Source organism: Lagopus leucura, unplaced genomic scaffold, assembly GCF_019238085.1.
Source record: "Lagopus leucura isolate 7727_CA_CO unplaced genomic scaffold, USGS_WTPT01 Super-Scaffold_741, whole genome shotgun sequence".
Lineage (NCBI taxonomy): Eukaryota > Metazoa > Chordata > Aves > Galliformes > Phasianidae > Lagopus > Lagopus leucura.
The window spans coordinates 2,737,406-2,753,024 of NW_024962256.1; the positions used below are offsets into that span (position 1 = coordinate 2,737,406).

At 38.9% G+C, this 15,619-nt stretch overlaps 1 protein-coding gene across 4 annotated transcripts in view; it reads left to right on the forward strand.

Moving 5' to 3' along the window:
- Window positions 1-13,199, forward strand: part of ADD3 (adducin 3) — an 89,518-nt gene extending 76,319 nt beyond the window's left edge. For 3 of the 4 annotated variants that reach the window (XM_042863805.1, XM_042863806.1, XM_042863808.1), the window contains 13 exons: window positions 527-665; window positions 1,495-1,646; window positions 1,771-1,851; window positions 3,139-3,288; window positions 4,212-4,355; window positions 4,444-4,542; window positions 5,006-5,188; window positions 5,435-5,692; window positions 6,748-6,867; window positions 7,750-7,839; window positions 9,187-9,310; window positions 10,505-10,600; window positions 11,797-13,199. In XM_042863805.1, coding sequence (XP_042719739.1) covers window positions 527-665; window positions 1,495-1,646; window positions 1,771-1,851; window positions 3,139-3,288; window positions 4,212-4,355; window positions 4,444-4,542; window positions 5,006-5,188; window positions 5,435-5,692; window positions 6,748-6,867; window positions 7,750-7,839; window positions 9,187-9,310; window positions 10,505-10,600; window positions 11,797-12,095 — 1,935 coding nt within the window. In that variant the 3' untranslated portion in view covers window positions 12,096-13,199. The remainder of the gene's footprint in view (window positions 1-526; window positions 666-1,494; window positions 1,647-1,770; window positions 1,852-3,138; window positions 3,289-4,211; window positions 4,356-4,443; window positions 4,543-5,005; window positions 5,189-5,434; window positions 5,693-6,747; window positions 6,868-7,749; window positions 7,840-9,186; window positions 9,311-10,504; window positions 10,601-11,796) is intronic. The other variant, XM_042863807.1, reaches the window with a different exon arrangement.
- Window positions 13,200-15,619: the final 2,420 nt, after the last annotated feature.

Here is a 15,619-nt window from a genome sequence, read left to right on the forward strand (position 1 = left end):
CGAAGGGCTTTTCCCCTGAGGAGAAAGAAAGAAGTAGACTTTCCTTCTAGATTTTGCATGTCTGCAATCCTACTTGAGTGTGGATGAACTCCAGTTTTCCATGTGTTTATAACTTTATCAAATTTGGATGGATTTTCAGAGGGATTAGTGAATTTAAAAGAAAAAAATAGCCAGCACTAAAAGCAACATATCCCAGTCAGATTTGAAGTACTTCTTCAAAACCATGGTGAATAGTTTAATTCTTTAATTGTTGATACAGACATTTGCAGAAATATATTTTACCTTGTCTTCTTCTTGGAAATGGTTAACCAAACTTCTTTCCCCTCTAGCCCATAAATTGCTAATATTTAGCATACAAAGTTTAGATCAGATGATTAAAGTTTGGCAGAGTTATAGGCACTAAAAACAAGGTCTAAGGGGAAGTGTCGTGTAACATTAATAACAGGCAGATCTACCAGCCCCACCTATAACAATCTTACTTCTATCAAATCCAGGTTTCCTTGATGATTCTCAAATGTTTCCACAGGCTTTTAGAGAAGATCTGGAATGCCTTATTCAAGAACAGATGAAGAAAGGCAATAACCCAACTGGGCTGCTTGCATTACAGCAGATTGCTGATTACATTACAGCAAGCTCTTTTGCAGGTTTTTCCTCATCTTCACTCAGTAAGTGAAATGTGCCTTTGAATGCCACTTTTTCTCTTTGTTTTTACTATTTCCAGTGAAATTTAATGTGAGCGTAAACTAAGACATGACATTATTTTTCTACTTTTGCATATCAGTTGTAAAAATGGGGAATTGCCAGCCAAACTGAATCATTATCCAGATATCTCCCAGGGTTTAAAATCACTTTTAGAATATGCTGTAGTTACAAAAACATTGCTGGGATGTTCCAGGCTTCCCGAGTCCTGCAGTACTGAAGTTGGCCTGAGCACTGTGGGTGGAATTCTTGATATGGGAGCTTACAAGCCTGAGGCACAATGGCAGCTGTTGGCATTCAGCATCTTTTGAGAACTGGTCTCAAAATGGCTCCTTAGAGTTCATACAACAGACTAAGTGGAAAAGAACGACAGAGAGCTGAGAGTGCCTTATCTCCATGTCTCTAGCCAGTCCTGCAGATCCAGCTGTTCCCTGCAACGTTACCTGGGGATTTGAGCAGGGTGATTAATCTCAAAGTGTGCATTCTCTTGCTACTGAAAACCCAAACCTTTTCTCGCTCCTGGTAGTAACTTTCCCTCTAAGCAAAAGCAGTGTATCTCAAAGGGGTATTGTGCATTCATGAAGGGGAGAAATACCCCTTTGCAAGATGTTCATGCAATCAAAGTCAAAAGTGACAGAGGTTTCAGTAAAGACCCTAGAAGTCCCAGCAATGCAGATACAGTCTAATAGTTGCTGGTGTTGCTCTGCTGACAATTTAAATACACTACTTCTGGAAGATCACGACATAGCTGGGAGGTATTTAATTGATTGACTACCACCTTTTTCTGTTTTTCAGGCCATGGAATGATTACCCCCATCAATGATCTACCTGGGATAGACACCTCCTCGTTTGTTAAGGGGGAAAAACTTACTCGTTGCAAATTAGCCAGTTTATACAGACTGGCTGACTTGTTTGGGTGGGCACATCTGCCAAATGCCTACATCACTGTAAGTATTTCAGAGAATGAGAATGTTGATTTGGGACCTTACTGTTCAGTCACATTAATTTCCCCCAGATAATATAAATTCAGAAATAAGTTGGTAATCCATTTGTTTTTTCCCTCTGTTTCAGGTCAGAGTAAGCAAAGAACATGATCATATTCTAATCATTCCAAGAGGTCTGTCCTTTTCTGAAGCTTCAGCTTCCAATTTGGTATGTAACTCACCTGCATTCACATCACCACCAAGGCTCAACCTGTTTTCTGAAATACTTTTGTGGCTACTAAAATGGACCTAGCTGTAATCATACTGCTTGATTGTAGTTGCTTTTAATGTTTACCCACCCTATGCAAAGCTGATTAATTATTTAGATAGCAGCATCCTTTGTTCTGGTTATTTATTTTTGGATATAGCTTTGCTTTCTGTTGCTCTGTCTCCAACATCAATGCACGGCAGCAAAGTTTTGTTCTCCTGTCTCCTGGAACTCATTTAATAGCCTCAGTGTAGCAGCAACCGTTTAGAACCTGACAATCTGGTAATTCTTATGAAATCACTCTGTAGGAGTAGTGTCAGTAGAATCAGTTCTTATCTTTATAAATGGGGAAGTAAAGTTGAATAATCTTCCCTGGTCCTTACGAAGGAACGAGGTAAAATTACAGGTTGGTATTTAGGATCCTGTAGCTGTAAAATCATGTGTCTTTTGATATAGATGCTGCCATACGTTTTCTTCATGTCAGTTCATATCTGTGAAGATGCTATCTCCAGTTGGAAGAGGTGGCAGGGGTATTGGTTGGAAGACTGGTAGGCCAATAGCCTTGCAGGGAATAGAAAACCAAAATAAAAACACAAGAACACTGCCTAATGTGCTCCTGTTGTTTTATGTTGATCCTGGAATTATTATTTTAATTTTTCTACAAATTTGTATGTCCTCTGCACATTTAATATTCTTATTGGAAATTTATTGGCTGAATTTTTTTTGTAGTCAAAGTTTAGAAAGTGTTTATAAAGTTGTTTTTAAAATCCCAAGAATTAGATTGCCTCCCTTACGAGAGGCTGTCAGTAGTGATCTGTAGTTGTATGCAATTTCCATGAAAATATCAAAGATGTCTTTTTTTTCTTTCTTGCATGGTTGGAAGAGGCTTACATAAACACGCTCAATATTCTTACAGGTTGAACCAGATCTTTTCTCGTAGTTGGTTTCCATTCCAGTTATGATTCTGGTTTGCAAATTGCTGAGACTTTCTTTTAAGCAAAAGATTAGCTTGACCAAAGAGGAGTGCGTGGTGTACCAGGATTTTGTCTTTACTTCTTTCATGGTTCCAGATGCTACTGATGTCTGCAGAATGGCATAATGACACACAGGTGGCTCTCCTTTTTTCATGCTCTAAGCCTGAAGAGTATGGGGAGAATTTGGTATCAAGTAAGAAGGGGAGGGAAGTTCTCAAATAATTGCAGTTGTTGCAGACTTCTTGAATGTTGTCCATTTGTTTGACTTTTCCAGATAAAGGTAAACATCCTGGGAGATGTAGTTGACCAGGGCAGTACAACTCTAAGTATCGACAATGCAGGATTCAGTCCACACGTGGCCATCTATTCCACACGCCCTGATGTCAGGTGTATAATACACATACATACCCCTGCAACAGCAGCTGTAAGTCTTCTTCCTGCTAGATTGAAGAGTAAAAAAAAAAAAAAAAACAACAGGTTAATCTTATGAACCTAGATCACCTTTCTGAAGCTGAATCATTGCTTGAGGCGGTTTTAGTTTTGTTTGTAACACAGCTCCACGTTGTTGTTTTTCTCTTTAAAATAAAACTCTGCTGTGAAATCAGGGAGGGTGGGGCTACTGCAATGAAATGAATGGTAATTAACTGATGCTTAGATATGATTGTGCTCAGGCTGAAGAAACTAAAGATAGTTATCCAGGCTTCATTTATAGTATCTCTGACCATGTAATTTGCTGTATGCATCATCATTTATATTACACAACTCCATTTTAACTGGCTTAATTAGTACTTGTGCTCAGTTTGGATTTATTCCACTACTGAGAAATCGCAGTTAAAATATGATTATATATAAAATATAAGTAAATGTATAAAATATAAGTTAAAATGGTTCACACAACAATTATAAAAATGTAAGAAGGCTTGAAATCATTGATTTGAGATAAATAGGTAAATACATATGTAAATATTTCTTGGCAACAGACAAATAAAGGAATGGCTAACTTCTTTTACACACGTTCTTTGAAATTGCAAGTATGGGAAAGAAGGAAAAAACATTTTGTCTGCTTGTGTTGAAAATTAAACGTGGATAAAATTTACAGAAACTCACTTGGGATTCATTTGTCTTTTCCTATCATCAATCTGTCCTAAGGTTGTGTAGCAGCAGTTCTGTCACCCTCTTGTAACTTAGAGTAGTGAAAGCCTAAAGATACTATTTCTCAACTTTCTCACTATGCAGTGTCTCTTTTTCTGGCAAAGTCACGGTTTGCTAAGAGTTGCGTGTTACGCTGTGGGTTTTAAGAGTTTAATTTTTTCCCCTAATTATCAATACATCATTTTCTTGAAATAGGTTTCGTCCATGAAGTGCGGCATCCTTCCAATATCACAGGAGGCCCTGATTCTGGGAGATGTTGCTTATTACAACTACCAGGGTTCTCTCGATGATCAGGAAGAGAGAATTCAGCTTCAGAAAGTACTTGGACCCAGTTGCAAGGTATTCAGCCTCATTCAAGCTTCCCAAAGGCAATTTTCATGTCCTGTGACAGTTTCTATCATTTAACATTAGTGTCTTCATTTACCAGGTATTAGTTTTGAGAAACCATGGTGTTGTAGCTCTAGGAGAGACACTGGAAGAAGCATTCCACTATATTTTCAACGTGCAACTGGCCTGTGAAACACAGGTGAGCAAGAATACACAACTGTCTTCATCTTCCATAACTGGGGCTTAAGCCCATCCCCAGAACTTCATCACTTTGCTTTTATGTATTTCCTGTCACATTCCCAAGTATGTGTTTGGAGGGGAGGAGTGAATAGCACTCCCTCACCCTGACATTCATGTTGAGTTCAATTGCTCATTCATTTTGAAATGTGTATTTAAAAAAAAAATGTTTAATAGTGCGATGAAAAAAGACTTTCTTACGGTATTCTGAGTAGTTGTGTTTGAGTTCACTCCTTTTAGAGTGTGGTAATTAGCATACATTATCATCCTTTCAGTAGGAATCACCTGCTATATATTATATGTTCACACAGAAGAAAGCCTGAGGAATACTGCAGCAGGCATTTGTGTTTCTCTTGTTTATTCAGAAAAGCAGAGAATCCAAAAGCATGTCTGCAAGTGAAATAACACTCATTGATGTCTTTCAGGTTCATGCATTAGCTGGAGCAGGTGGGATAGACAATCTCCTACTACTGGATCTGCAGAAGTTCAAGCCTTTCACGCATGGTGTGGCAGCAGGTGGAGGAGGAGGAGTTAATATGTCTTCACAGCAAAAATGGAAAGTAGGGGAGCAGGAGTTTGAAGCTCTCATGCGGATGCTGGACAACCTGGTGAGAACACACTTGTGGCAATGTCCGGGCAGCCTTTGTAAGCTTCTGAGTGTAGGATCAGCTGCTGTATGGCAAATGATTCTTTCTGGTTTCTTTGCGAGTTTGAAAATGAAGGTAGAACAACTTCTCAACCCAAGGCATGTAGGACAGCACAAAAAAACCTGATTACTTCTTCAGTTACTTCTTCAATTTTTTTTAATTTTCTATTTCTTAAATTATCATTATTTTCTTTTTCCTTCTCCATAGGGATACAGAACTGGCTATGCCTACAGACAACCCTTAGTCAGGGAAAAGCCCAGACATAAGAGTGACGTTGAGATCCCAGCCACTGTGACTGCCTTTTCCTTTGAAGACGATGCAGTCCCGCTCTCCCCACTGAAATTCCTGGCACAGAGACAACAGAGGGAAAAGACAAGATGGCTGAACTCCCCAAACACGTACTTGAAAGTAAATGTGCCTGAGGAGTCCTGGAATGGGGAAGCAAGTCCCAGGACCAAGATCACGGTGAGTCAATACTTTAGGACAGCTGTTCTGGTTTTATACTGCTTGGGAAAAAGCAGACTGCACATAGCTCTTTTCAAGACCTCTTTAACAGGATTAGCAAATCAGTTAATGAAGCAGGAGGAAATAGGTTTGTGGGAGGTTTAGTGACATCAGTACTAATGGCCCTCAATAATTTGGGCATTGCCTTTCTTTGGAAGAGCAACAGTTTACGTTAAGAAATAAGCAATTATTTTGCCTTTGCATTGAGCTCCTCCAATTCCTAAGACAGAAAATAATTTTTCTGCTGTATGTTTTTATGTCTTAAACGATCCACCAAATATAGGAGGGTTTTAAATCACCTGTAAGCTGCTCTCATCTCTAGAAGGTCTGATTTGCCACTGACTATCCTTTTCCTGTTTGTGAGCCTGCTAAAAACAGGCTCTAAAGAGTATGCGGTTGTTACTCCTCATGGTGATTGAGCCTTTTCCTCCTGCTTCCTCTGTTTCCAGCCTGGAGAGCAGCACTTATTTTGCAGGGCTGAGGAGGGCATTATTTGCTGTCCTGCTCCTATTTGCACAGCACAACCGTAAAGCATCAGCTCCTCCTGCTGGCAGGCTAGCAAGCTTCTGCACTTGCGTTTGGGAGAAATCTCCTCAACAAGATATGAAAACTCACTTCAGAGGAATAAAGCTCCAGAATGTGTGACTAGCAGAGGTGGAAGGTGAATGAGGAAATGAGAGAGGATGGATGAGCTCTGGAACCAGGAGATCAATGTGCTAGTGGATAGGAAGCATGATGCCTTCTGAACACGGCTTCATTAGTAGGTAGTTAGCACTGTGTTATACAGGAGTGTGTTTTGGTGTTCATTAAAAGTGATCTGGGTGGTACGTGCTCAAGGCAACTTAGATTTCCCTGGGTAAGCATACAAACTTGTGAGGATTTGGGGGTATTCCATGGATGTCACGTGAAACTGAAAATAGAGTCAGGAAGGCTCCTCTTTACTTCTCTTTAGCCATAAAACAGCACTGAGAAATGTCCATCCCCATCATGCTGTGCAATTCTTTTTTTCCTTTAAGTGGATGAAAGCTGACGACTCTTCCAAGACTAGTGGAGGAACACCAATCAAAATTGAAGATCCAAACCAGTTTGTTCCTTTAAACACAAACCCCAGTGAAGTGCTGGAAAAGAGAAATAAGGTAAAGGATGCGTAATGAGTAAAACTGTGCTATTTCTATATATAGCTATTTGTTAAATAATGTGTAACAGTAACCTAACATTTTCAAGTGTTCTGTTTTTTAGTAGGAAGTTTCTGATGTGATTTTGGCACTAAAAAGCCTGTATTTAAACATGTGATTACATGAATTCTGTGTATGTATATGCTACGTACATACAAATTTTGAATGCAGTAGTTTGGTGAATGATGACCATTGGCTCTGTAAATGATAGATTGGAAATGGTAGTCCCCATCATTTAACATTATATTTAGTGGATAATTAGGTGCCAGCATGAACCAAATTGCTGTAAATTGGATACAGCACAATTCAGTCTCACGCGAGCTCTGCTCTGTGCTAATTCTTCTAGCATGTATTAAACTGGAGTATCTCTGCCCCACTTCACTCCCTTTTGGCAATAGAAAGGAAAAGAAAAAAAAAAAAAAAGAAAAGAAAATGAAAGATTGTTGGACCTCTCTGTAATCACAGATATCTCACTGCTTTTCCCTTCCAGCACATAAGGCGCTAACTGTTAGGCTGACCAAATACTCCACCCTGGGCTTTACTGTGCTAGCAGATACTTGGGACGCTTTCCATGTGATTACAGAATCTTTTATTTCTTGGAAAGCACCCTGTCAGTATCTGTGGGGATTGAACTGGAGTCAGAAGGAACAACTCCCTTCCTTAGGGCTGGCAAGGCATCTTGTGGTCATCCAGAGATTAATGCTACAAGTTCCAGACAGTGATTTTAAGACTCTCTGAATTCACTGTCTCATTAGTTAGTTGACTCCCATTTTTTCTACTGTGTAATGTTTGTATCTGATCTATTTTTCTGTTTATATTTATGTTTGGTCTGTCTCTCTATAGATTCGGGAGCAAAATCGATACGATCTGAAGACAGCAGGACCACAGTCTCAGCTGCTTGCTGGGATCGTTGTGGATAAAAAGCCAAGTCCGGTGAGTAGGGCATCATTCACTGATTTATGTGTATTTGGGTTATTTTGCCTTGCTTTCTTTCAGGCTTCACTTCTGGGCTGTTTTCTTTCTAAATACTTAGAACTGGCAATTTTAATGCCAAGTATTGAATGTGTACTGTGTTCTATTCATGTAGACGCATGTTTTTTTATCTCAGAGGTATAAAATGTTAGTTTCAGATGGAGATATGCATAATAGACATACCTGTCTTTAATATTGTAGTGGGAGCCTTCTCTAAGACCATTTAAGCTGCAGAATGATGGATTTGCATTGCACAGTGCCAAAAATAACTTCTCATTTTTCTGTGGAACTCACTGCTAAAGAAAATCATTTCAGGCTCAGAAATGACATGAATTTAAAAGGTGGGATGGGACCATGCAGAAGACAGCTGCCATTGGAAACAGGCTTCTAATGGAGTGAGCGAGGGTTTCTGGTTTCTTACCAGTCTTGTCTTGAATAGAATATAGTTAATTCTGTTTAAGATGGATATCTCTGGTAAGGTATGTAACAAACCACGTTGAACTAGAGTTGGCATTCAATAATTTTAAGTTTCTCACCATTCATGAGTTACTGCACAGAATTGTTGGAATTGGAAGGGACCCTTAAAGGCCATCTGGTCCAACTCCCCTTCAGTGAACGGAGACATCTGTGGCTCCATCAGGTGCTCAGAGCCCCTCCATTCTGACCTTGGGCGTCTGTAAGGACAGTGTGCTCACCGCCTCTCTAGGCAACCATTTATTTCTTCATTTTGGCTTCCAATATTCTTTTGCAAAGATACAGTCTGCATGTTTATTTCAGTCAAAAAGAATATTTTCCAGATTAGTTGTCTCTGAATGTGAGTATAATTTTAATTTTGTTATTATAAGTTTAATCTCAGAAGACGTCTTCCAGTTAGGTTCCTAACCTGTAGCATGAGCACAGCAACTTTCTCACAGAAACATCCTAGAATACTTGGAGCATTTGCAAAAAAATATAGGAAGTGTTACATTTGAATCCCTATTGTTGAAAAATTTTCACTTCTGAAGAGAATCTAAGTCCCTGAACAGTAAGTTATTGAGGTACACGTTTCTTTTGAAGCTGTTTCCCCTGCGTTTAAAACAAAAACAAAAAAAACCCCACTCAAATAGTGATTGTGCCATTATGAATGAATTGTGATTTATAGTTACTGTGTAAATGTCCATTAAACAGGGTAACTTTGGCCTTGCTGTTGTTTGCTTTTTTTTTCTTCTGTATTCTCTCTCTTTAGGTTTGGAGTCATCATACTATTTGCCATGTGCATGCTGCTTGCTTTCTTTGTAACTTTTAAGTTTTTGGTTTTCTTTCTCCAAGCCAATGCAATTTGAAGATGATGAGCACGCACCACCAGCACCACCCAACCCGTTCAGCCATCTCACAGAAAAGGAACTGGAAGAGTACAAGAAAACAATTGAACGCAAGCAGCTAGGGCTGGAAGGTCAGTGGTTGGGGTTTGCATTTCTATCATCAGTTCATTTATATTTCATATCTACTGTTAAAATGTAACAGTCATTCCTTGAGGAAGTAGAATTCTTTTGTTTTTTCTTTATTTAATTTAGTTCATGCTAAAATTAAAGCAGTGAAAGACAAAAACATGCTGTAACATAATGACCTTTTTCATAGAACTGTACAATAAGTTAGCATGGAAAAGCCCATCATTCACTCTGTCCTCCTTGAAGTTAGTTTCAGAGTTGGATTGCATTGCTGAGGATCCTGTCCAGCTGAGCTGTGACCGCCTGTGATGATAATGATTGTAAACTAACCTGTAACCTTCTGCACTTGTGGAAGTTCTGTTATCTAAATGATACATGATGAATACTTGACTCTCTGAAAATGATTTTTTGCCACTTAATTATGAAAATTGTGACAAGGTAGAAGAAAATCTTTGTCATCTCGAGGTTTGTTTTATGCCAGTTCAAGTGTCAGAATTCACAGGAAAAACCCACTGAGCTCTCCCTGAGAACAAAAATGTGCTGTGCTGCTTCGCATTTGGTGCAGCTCTGTCAATAGATTCTCTGCTTTCTGACCTTCAAATTCCAGTGCTTTTTGAGCTCGTTCGTAATTTATTACCTCCAGAAGTTTTGCAAGATGTTTGATCTTTGCTTCTTTAATTTTTCCTTTATTCTCCCAACGTGCTAGACTCATCTGCTTTTACTTTTTACATCTTTTATCCAGTACTGCTATTGTGCAGGAAATTACTAATTCATTATTGTTTTCTTGTTTTTTTTTTTACAGTATCACTTACTATGCTTTTTTTTTTCATTAGTATTGTGTAATAAACCAACTTTGCTATATACCACATAGGGGTATAGCATGGTAGCCTATTCTATCAGCAGCGTGTGTGACTTAAGGCTAGATAAAACCACAGGGCATGCTATGTGAAACGCAAAGGAATGCAAACCTTCCCTCTTTTTTGTGCTTTGTACTAATGAACTAATATAAAAAGATTGTTAGCAGATGAAACGTGTAAATCTATCATTCTACATAATTTAAACTGTGCACTGTAACTTCTTAATGTTGTCAGTATAAAGAGCACAATGCTAGCAGAGCTGTAAATCTTGTACCACTTGTACTGACATGCTTGCTTTGTTTTTACTTCTGCATGGCTACTAATCAAACTCTTGTCCTACAGATGCTGAACAGGAATTATTCTCAGATGACGGTTCATCTGTGTCACAAATTCAGTCACAAACTCAGTCCCCGCAAAATGTCCCAGAAAAATTAGAAGGTATTCTGTATAGTTTCTCTAAAATGCTGATGGCTCTCATAACCTGAGTCATCTGCTTTTTTGCTGAGTTCTTTATGCGTCTATGTCATTGAATAAGTAAAAAAGAGCCTTGTTTTCCCAAAGGCTGGTGGGGACTCTATCCAGTAAATTGCCTTTCCCAAGTTTTTCTGATACGTAATTCTCACAAATGGAAAATAACATGCGATGTACTGAACTTTACTTAATAAGGAGGAGGAGGAAATAGATACGTTTTGGTTTTGGTTGTGAGCCTCTAACACAGGAAAGATGTGAAGCTTTTGGAGAGGGTCCAGAGGAGGGCCACGAAGAGTTGGAGCACTTTTCCTGCAAAGACAGACTGAAGGAACTGGGTTTGTTTAGCCTGGAAAAGAGAAGGCTATGGGGAGACCTCATTGCAGCCTTCCAGTATTTAGAGAGAGTTTATGAACATGAGGGAAATCAACTTTTTACGCAGGTAGATAGTGATAGGACAAGGGGAACGGTTTTAAACTGAAGGAGGGGAGATTTAGATTAGATGTTTTTTACTGAAAGAGTGGTGAGGAGCTAGAACAGGCTGCCCAGAGAGGTTGTGGGTGCCCCATCCCTGAGGGTGTTTAAGGACAGGATGGATGGGGCCCTGGGCAACCTGATCTAGAACCTGATTTAGCAGCTGGCAGCCCTGCCTGTGGCAGGAGAGTGGGACTTGATGATCCATGGAGTCCCTTCCAACCCAAGCCATTCTATGGTTAAGGTCATATGTTTGCCTAAGACTTTTCCAGAAAGGTCTAAGAAGGCACTTGGGAAGGGCAGTGTTCCAAAGATTTCTACGTGGAATGATGACACTTTTGTAAACCTGTCTCTGGAGTAAAATGTAATTCCAAGTATGCTTGAGACTGTATATCTGTGTGTTGTTTGTGTAATATACTGTAAATGGCTTCACCTGCATATGCACCTGGTAGAGGTGAGTTTAGCTTCCTCAGTCCAATATCCTGTGGTAACATCTTAGGTCTGTTTACAACAGGTATATAAAGGAGAAAAGCCAACATCTTAGCATTTTGGATTTCATTCTTTGGATTGCAATCCAGACTCTCATCTTTGTTTCAAGCTTGGGGTTGGCTTTTTTTTGTTTGTTTGGTGGTTGTTTTTTTTTTTTTACATGATATTGCACCTAAATGACAGTAAAATTATCTGTTCTCTAGAAAATCACGAGGATCTCTACACCCAGAATGCCAACCTCATATCTGCAGAGCTACCTGTGGTGGTGGTGAACGGCAAGGAAGATGCACACGATGTGGAAGAAGACCTCACCAAGAGGGTCAGTCAGTTAACCACTAGTACTGTGGAGAGCGTAGAGATTACCATTAAAAGCTCTGAAAAGATAGAAGAGGCCCTGTCCCCTGAAGGGTCACCTTCCAAATCCCCGTCGAAGAAGAAGAAGAAATTCCGCACCCCATCTTTCCTGAAGAAGAATAAAAAGAAAGAGAAAGTGGAAGTGTAAGTGCAGCTCTGTTGGGAGGAGGTGGTGCACATTTTAAACGTTTAAGTTGACCATTAACAGAGTAGTGTTAGGGGTGTGCAGTAACTGGACTTTTAACCGAAACAAAGAGGAACTGGAAAAGGTTTTGCTTTAAACAAAACAGAAACAAACAAACAAACAAAAAAAAGACTTTCATATTAAGTGAAAATTAATTCATCTCTCACTTACCTGAGTCCGAAATCGCTGTGAGGGTTTGAAACATTCATTAGTTTCATGTTGAACTACACTGGCAGGTGCTCAAATACCGTCATAGCGAGATGAAATACCATCTCAGTATGCAGCAACAAGTTCTGCCCGAGGTATTTTGCAGACCTTGACATTTTCAGTACAGTAAAGTCTTTAATAAAGTTATTGTTGGGTGATCGTATAACTTTCTTTTTTAAAAAAAACCAAACAACTGCTGTCTGAATTGGTAACCAGATCATACCTTTTTGTATTGTGATTTTTGACCATCTGCTTTATGTTTCTGTACCCCTGTTTGGGCGGGTGCGTATTAACAGCACACCTTTAAATCTTTTTTAAGATTAGATCATATAGAAATACTATACACTGGCACATAATATTAGGGGGAAAACTGTGTAAGAGGAAAGTTTATTTGGAATTATTCAAAATGTCAAAGAGCTCCATTCATTGACAACTTCTTTGCCAAATATTTCGTTTTAGTGAAATATAATTTTTGAAGACTTCTTTTTTATTCTGTCTGTCGGGGGGAGGGGGAGACCCTTATTTTTCAAGAAGGGGGATTTTATACACGTAACATTGATAATTTAGTTTAACTGCAAAACAAAAAGAAGATTTTATATGTTCAAATGTTTGTATACCATTCAGTATAAAAATATTATAGGCATGTGAACCAGGCATTAAATAGTAGAGTGTATTTAAGAACGCTTGGTTTAGAGTATACTTAAATATAATTCAGGAATCCAGGGACTTAGAAATTAGAAGACAAAAATGTATAACATTGAACTGGATTCAAGTTTAAAATTTACTGTGTTGGGTTTTTTCCTCATGGTATTGCTAATGAATGAAGAAAAATAATCTCTTAACGTAACCAAATGAAGGAAACAAAGCTGTTAAAAGGGAAGTGAAACAGTGAGAAAATAGGAGGAGACAGAGAAAGTAAAAGTTTGGTGATTATTTTTTTTAAATATATGATATGGATTGTGGGATATTTTTATTAAATCAGCAAAGTGACATTTCCACATTAGAAGTTTTAAATAATTTGTGTGGATTCATGCAGAGCGCAACACTTGTTGTTTTTTTCCTCACCTTTGTTTGAATTGTAAAAGGGTCTCATGAATGTGTGTTGTCCTTTGGATGAACCCAGAACAAACCAGAGCCTCGTGCCATGGGTAGGGCGGTACGGTGGTGCTGCCACTTGCTCATTTTTACTGGTATTGTCGTTTTATTACTTTTACTGTATTGTAAATACAAACTAAACATAGAAATTAACATAGGTTCTTCTTCGCTGTGTCAAATCGTCTGTAAATCAGTCATCGCAATAGGAAGTGCATTTTACAGATCCGTGTGATTTCCAAATTACCAGTTGAAATATTATACAATATATAATTGTTAAATATGGCTGGAGAGTGGTTTGGCATGCACAAATGTTGATATAGCATGTTTGGGGGCTGGTTAGCTTTGACTGTGTAAGTGTGATAATGCAGTGTTGGAATGGATCCTGGAAACAATTTTCTAGCTATCACTAAATACTGGAATCAGTGTTTTTAATCATAGTAGAAACTTTCAGTTGCTTACTTTGTTTTTTATGTTCTACATTATTTGTGTTGTATTACAACATATGTAGAGACAGTAACCTGTGAACTACGCTTTTCATAACTTTTTTAAAAATATATCTAAATGAATGCGATGTGCATAAATATTTTTTAAAATGCAACCGTGAACTATTTGCACCTTTTGCTAATGCCTCTATTTACTTGCTTTGGCATAAAGAATGAGCCAGCCAACTCTTGTGTCCTGTGGAAAATATATAAATGTTATCTGAAATTGCTCATAGATGTAATGCTAATTAATGTTAAATCACAAATAAACAGTATTTTAAATAGATGTGTTTTGTGAAGCAGCCGTTTATTTATACACTGCTGTTGCATCTCATGCTTGTAGGAAGATGCTTTGGTTACATACATTACTGCTACAGAATTTATTCTGAAGATGAGTTTTCTGGGGTTTATTCTGAAAGCTATGGAGGAAAATTGGCTGGTCTTACTGGAGAGCTGTTGTTTTCTGTCTTAGATCCTGCAGATGAAGGAGAATGGGCTTGCGATAAACAACGTGGCATTGTCAGGCAAGAGTCTGAACCCCAGGCGTGCTGCCACTTCTCCTCATGCTTTGTCTGGCTGCTTCCTAAGCATGAGCTTAAGCTTGACAGCCTCAGAAGCGGGGCTCAGGTGGTTTCGGTGATGTGTCAGGGAAATACCTTGTGGAAATTACTGTTTCCTTCATGTTAGTAAGGGAAACGAAATGCTTTGTAGGATCTTTTCTTTCAATGCTATTCAGAGGCTCTTGTGTCAAGCCTGCTAGCATATGATGCCTCTGAGGCAGCAGAATTTGAAGTGTTAAGCATTTACATTTATACAAACAACGTGAAACATCTTTAAGAACCTCAACAAATTCTTGTTTTCATTGTCTGTCCACAAATCAGCTTTTTGTTTGCTTGCAAGAAAGCCAAACTCCAGTCCTCTGCGTCTGGTGACAGTTGAGTGAACTCAGTCTTCCCATGGGGGAGGATAATTCTGATTCAGCATTTTAGGTAAATCTGAAGAGTCAAGTTACTTTTTTTTACTACTGTTTGTCTCTAGGAGTAACTACAGTGCTGCATTTACACGGAGATGGATGCAGTTCCAACACAGAGCAGCTTACACTGCGGGGCTTAGCATGTCTGAAATCTTCTCTGAGCTTTCATCGTTCCCAAGAGTCTATAAACCACACTTAGAAATTACAAAACATTATTTACTTCAGAGCTGTCTCTAGATGCTGCAAGAAGACAGGATAAGTTGTGGTTAAGGCCATTCTGACCATTATTTTCCTGCCTCGCTAGTTGGGTTACTGCACAGCATTGAGCACGCAGCATGAGTTGCTGCTTTCTCTCAGTGCTCAGTTTGCAAAAGTTGAGTTTGCCACTGTTTGGGCCATCGCAGGCTTCTAAAACACTGTGTGCTGCTCGGTAGAAAACAGGTCATCCAGGAAATATGAGAACTCCTTAGCAACAGTGGTTCTCAGCATACGTAGCCTCCTGCCTCACAGAGCAGCCAAATTTGCACAGCAGAAGTGAAAAGTGAAAAGTGAAGTGAAAACTTCACTAATATAAAAGTCGCAGAGTCAATTGCCAAAATTTCTAATCTCTGTTGCAAAGCCAGCAGCAGTTGGGAGACTGCAAGAATATAAGGCAGAAACTTGGATTTTCCTGCAGCCTTGTTCTGCGGCAATGTTTGAGCGCACTACCTTTGAATATTGCAGGGTTCTCC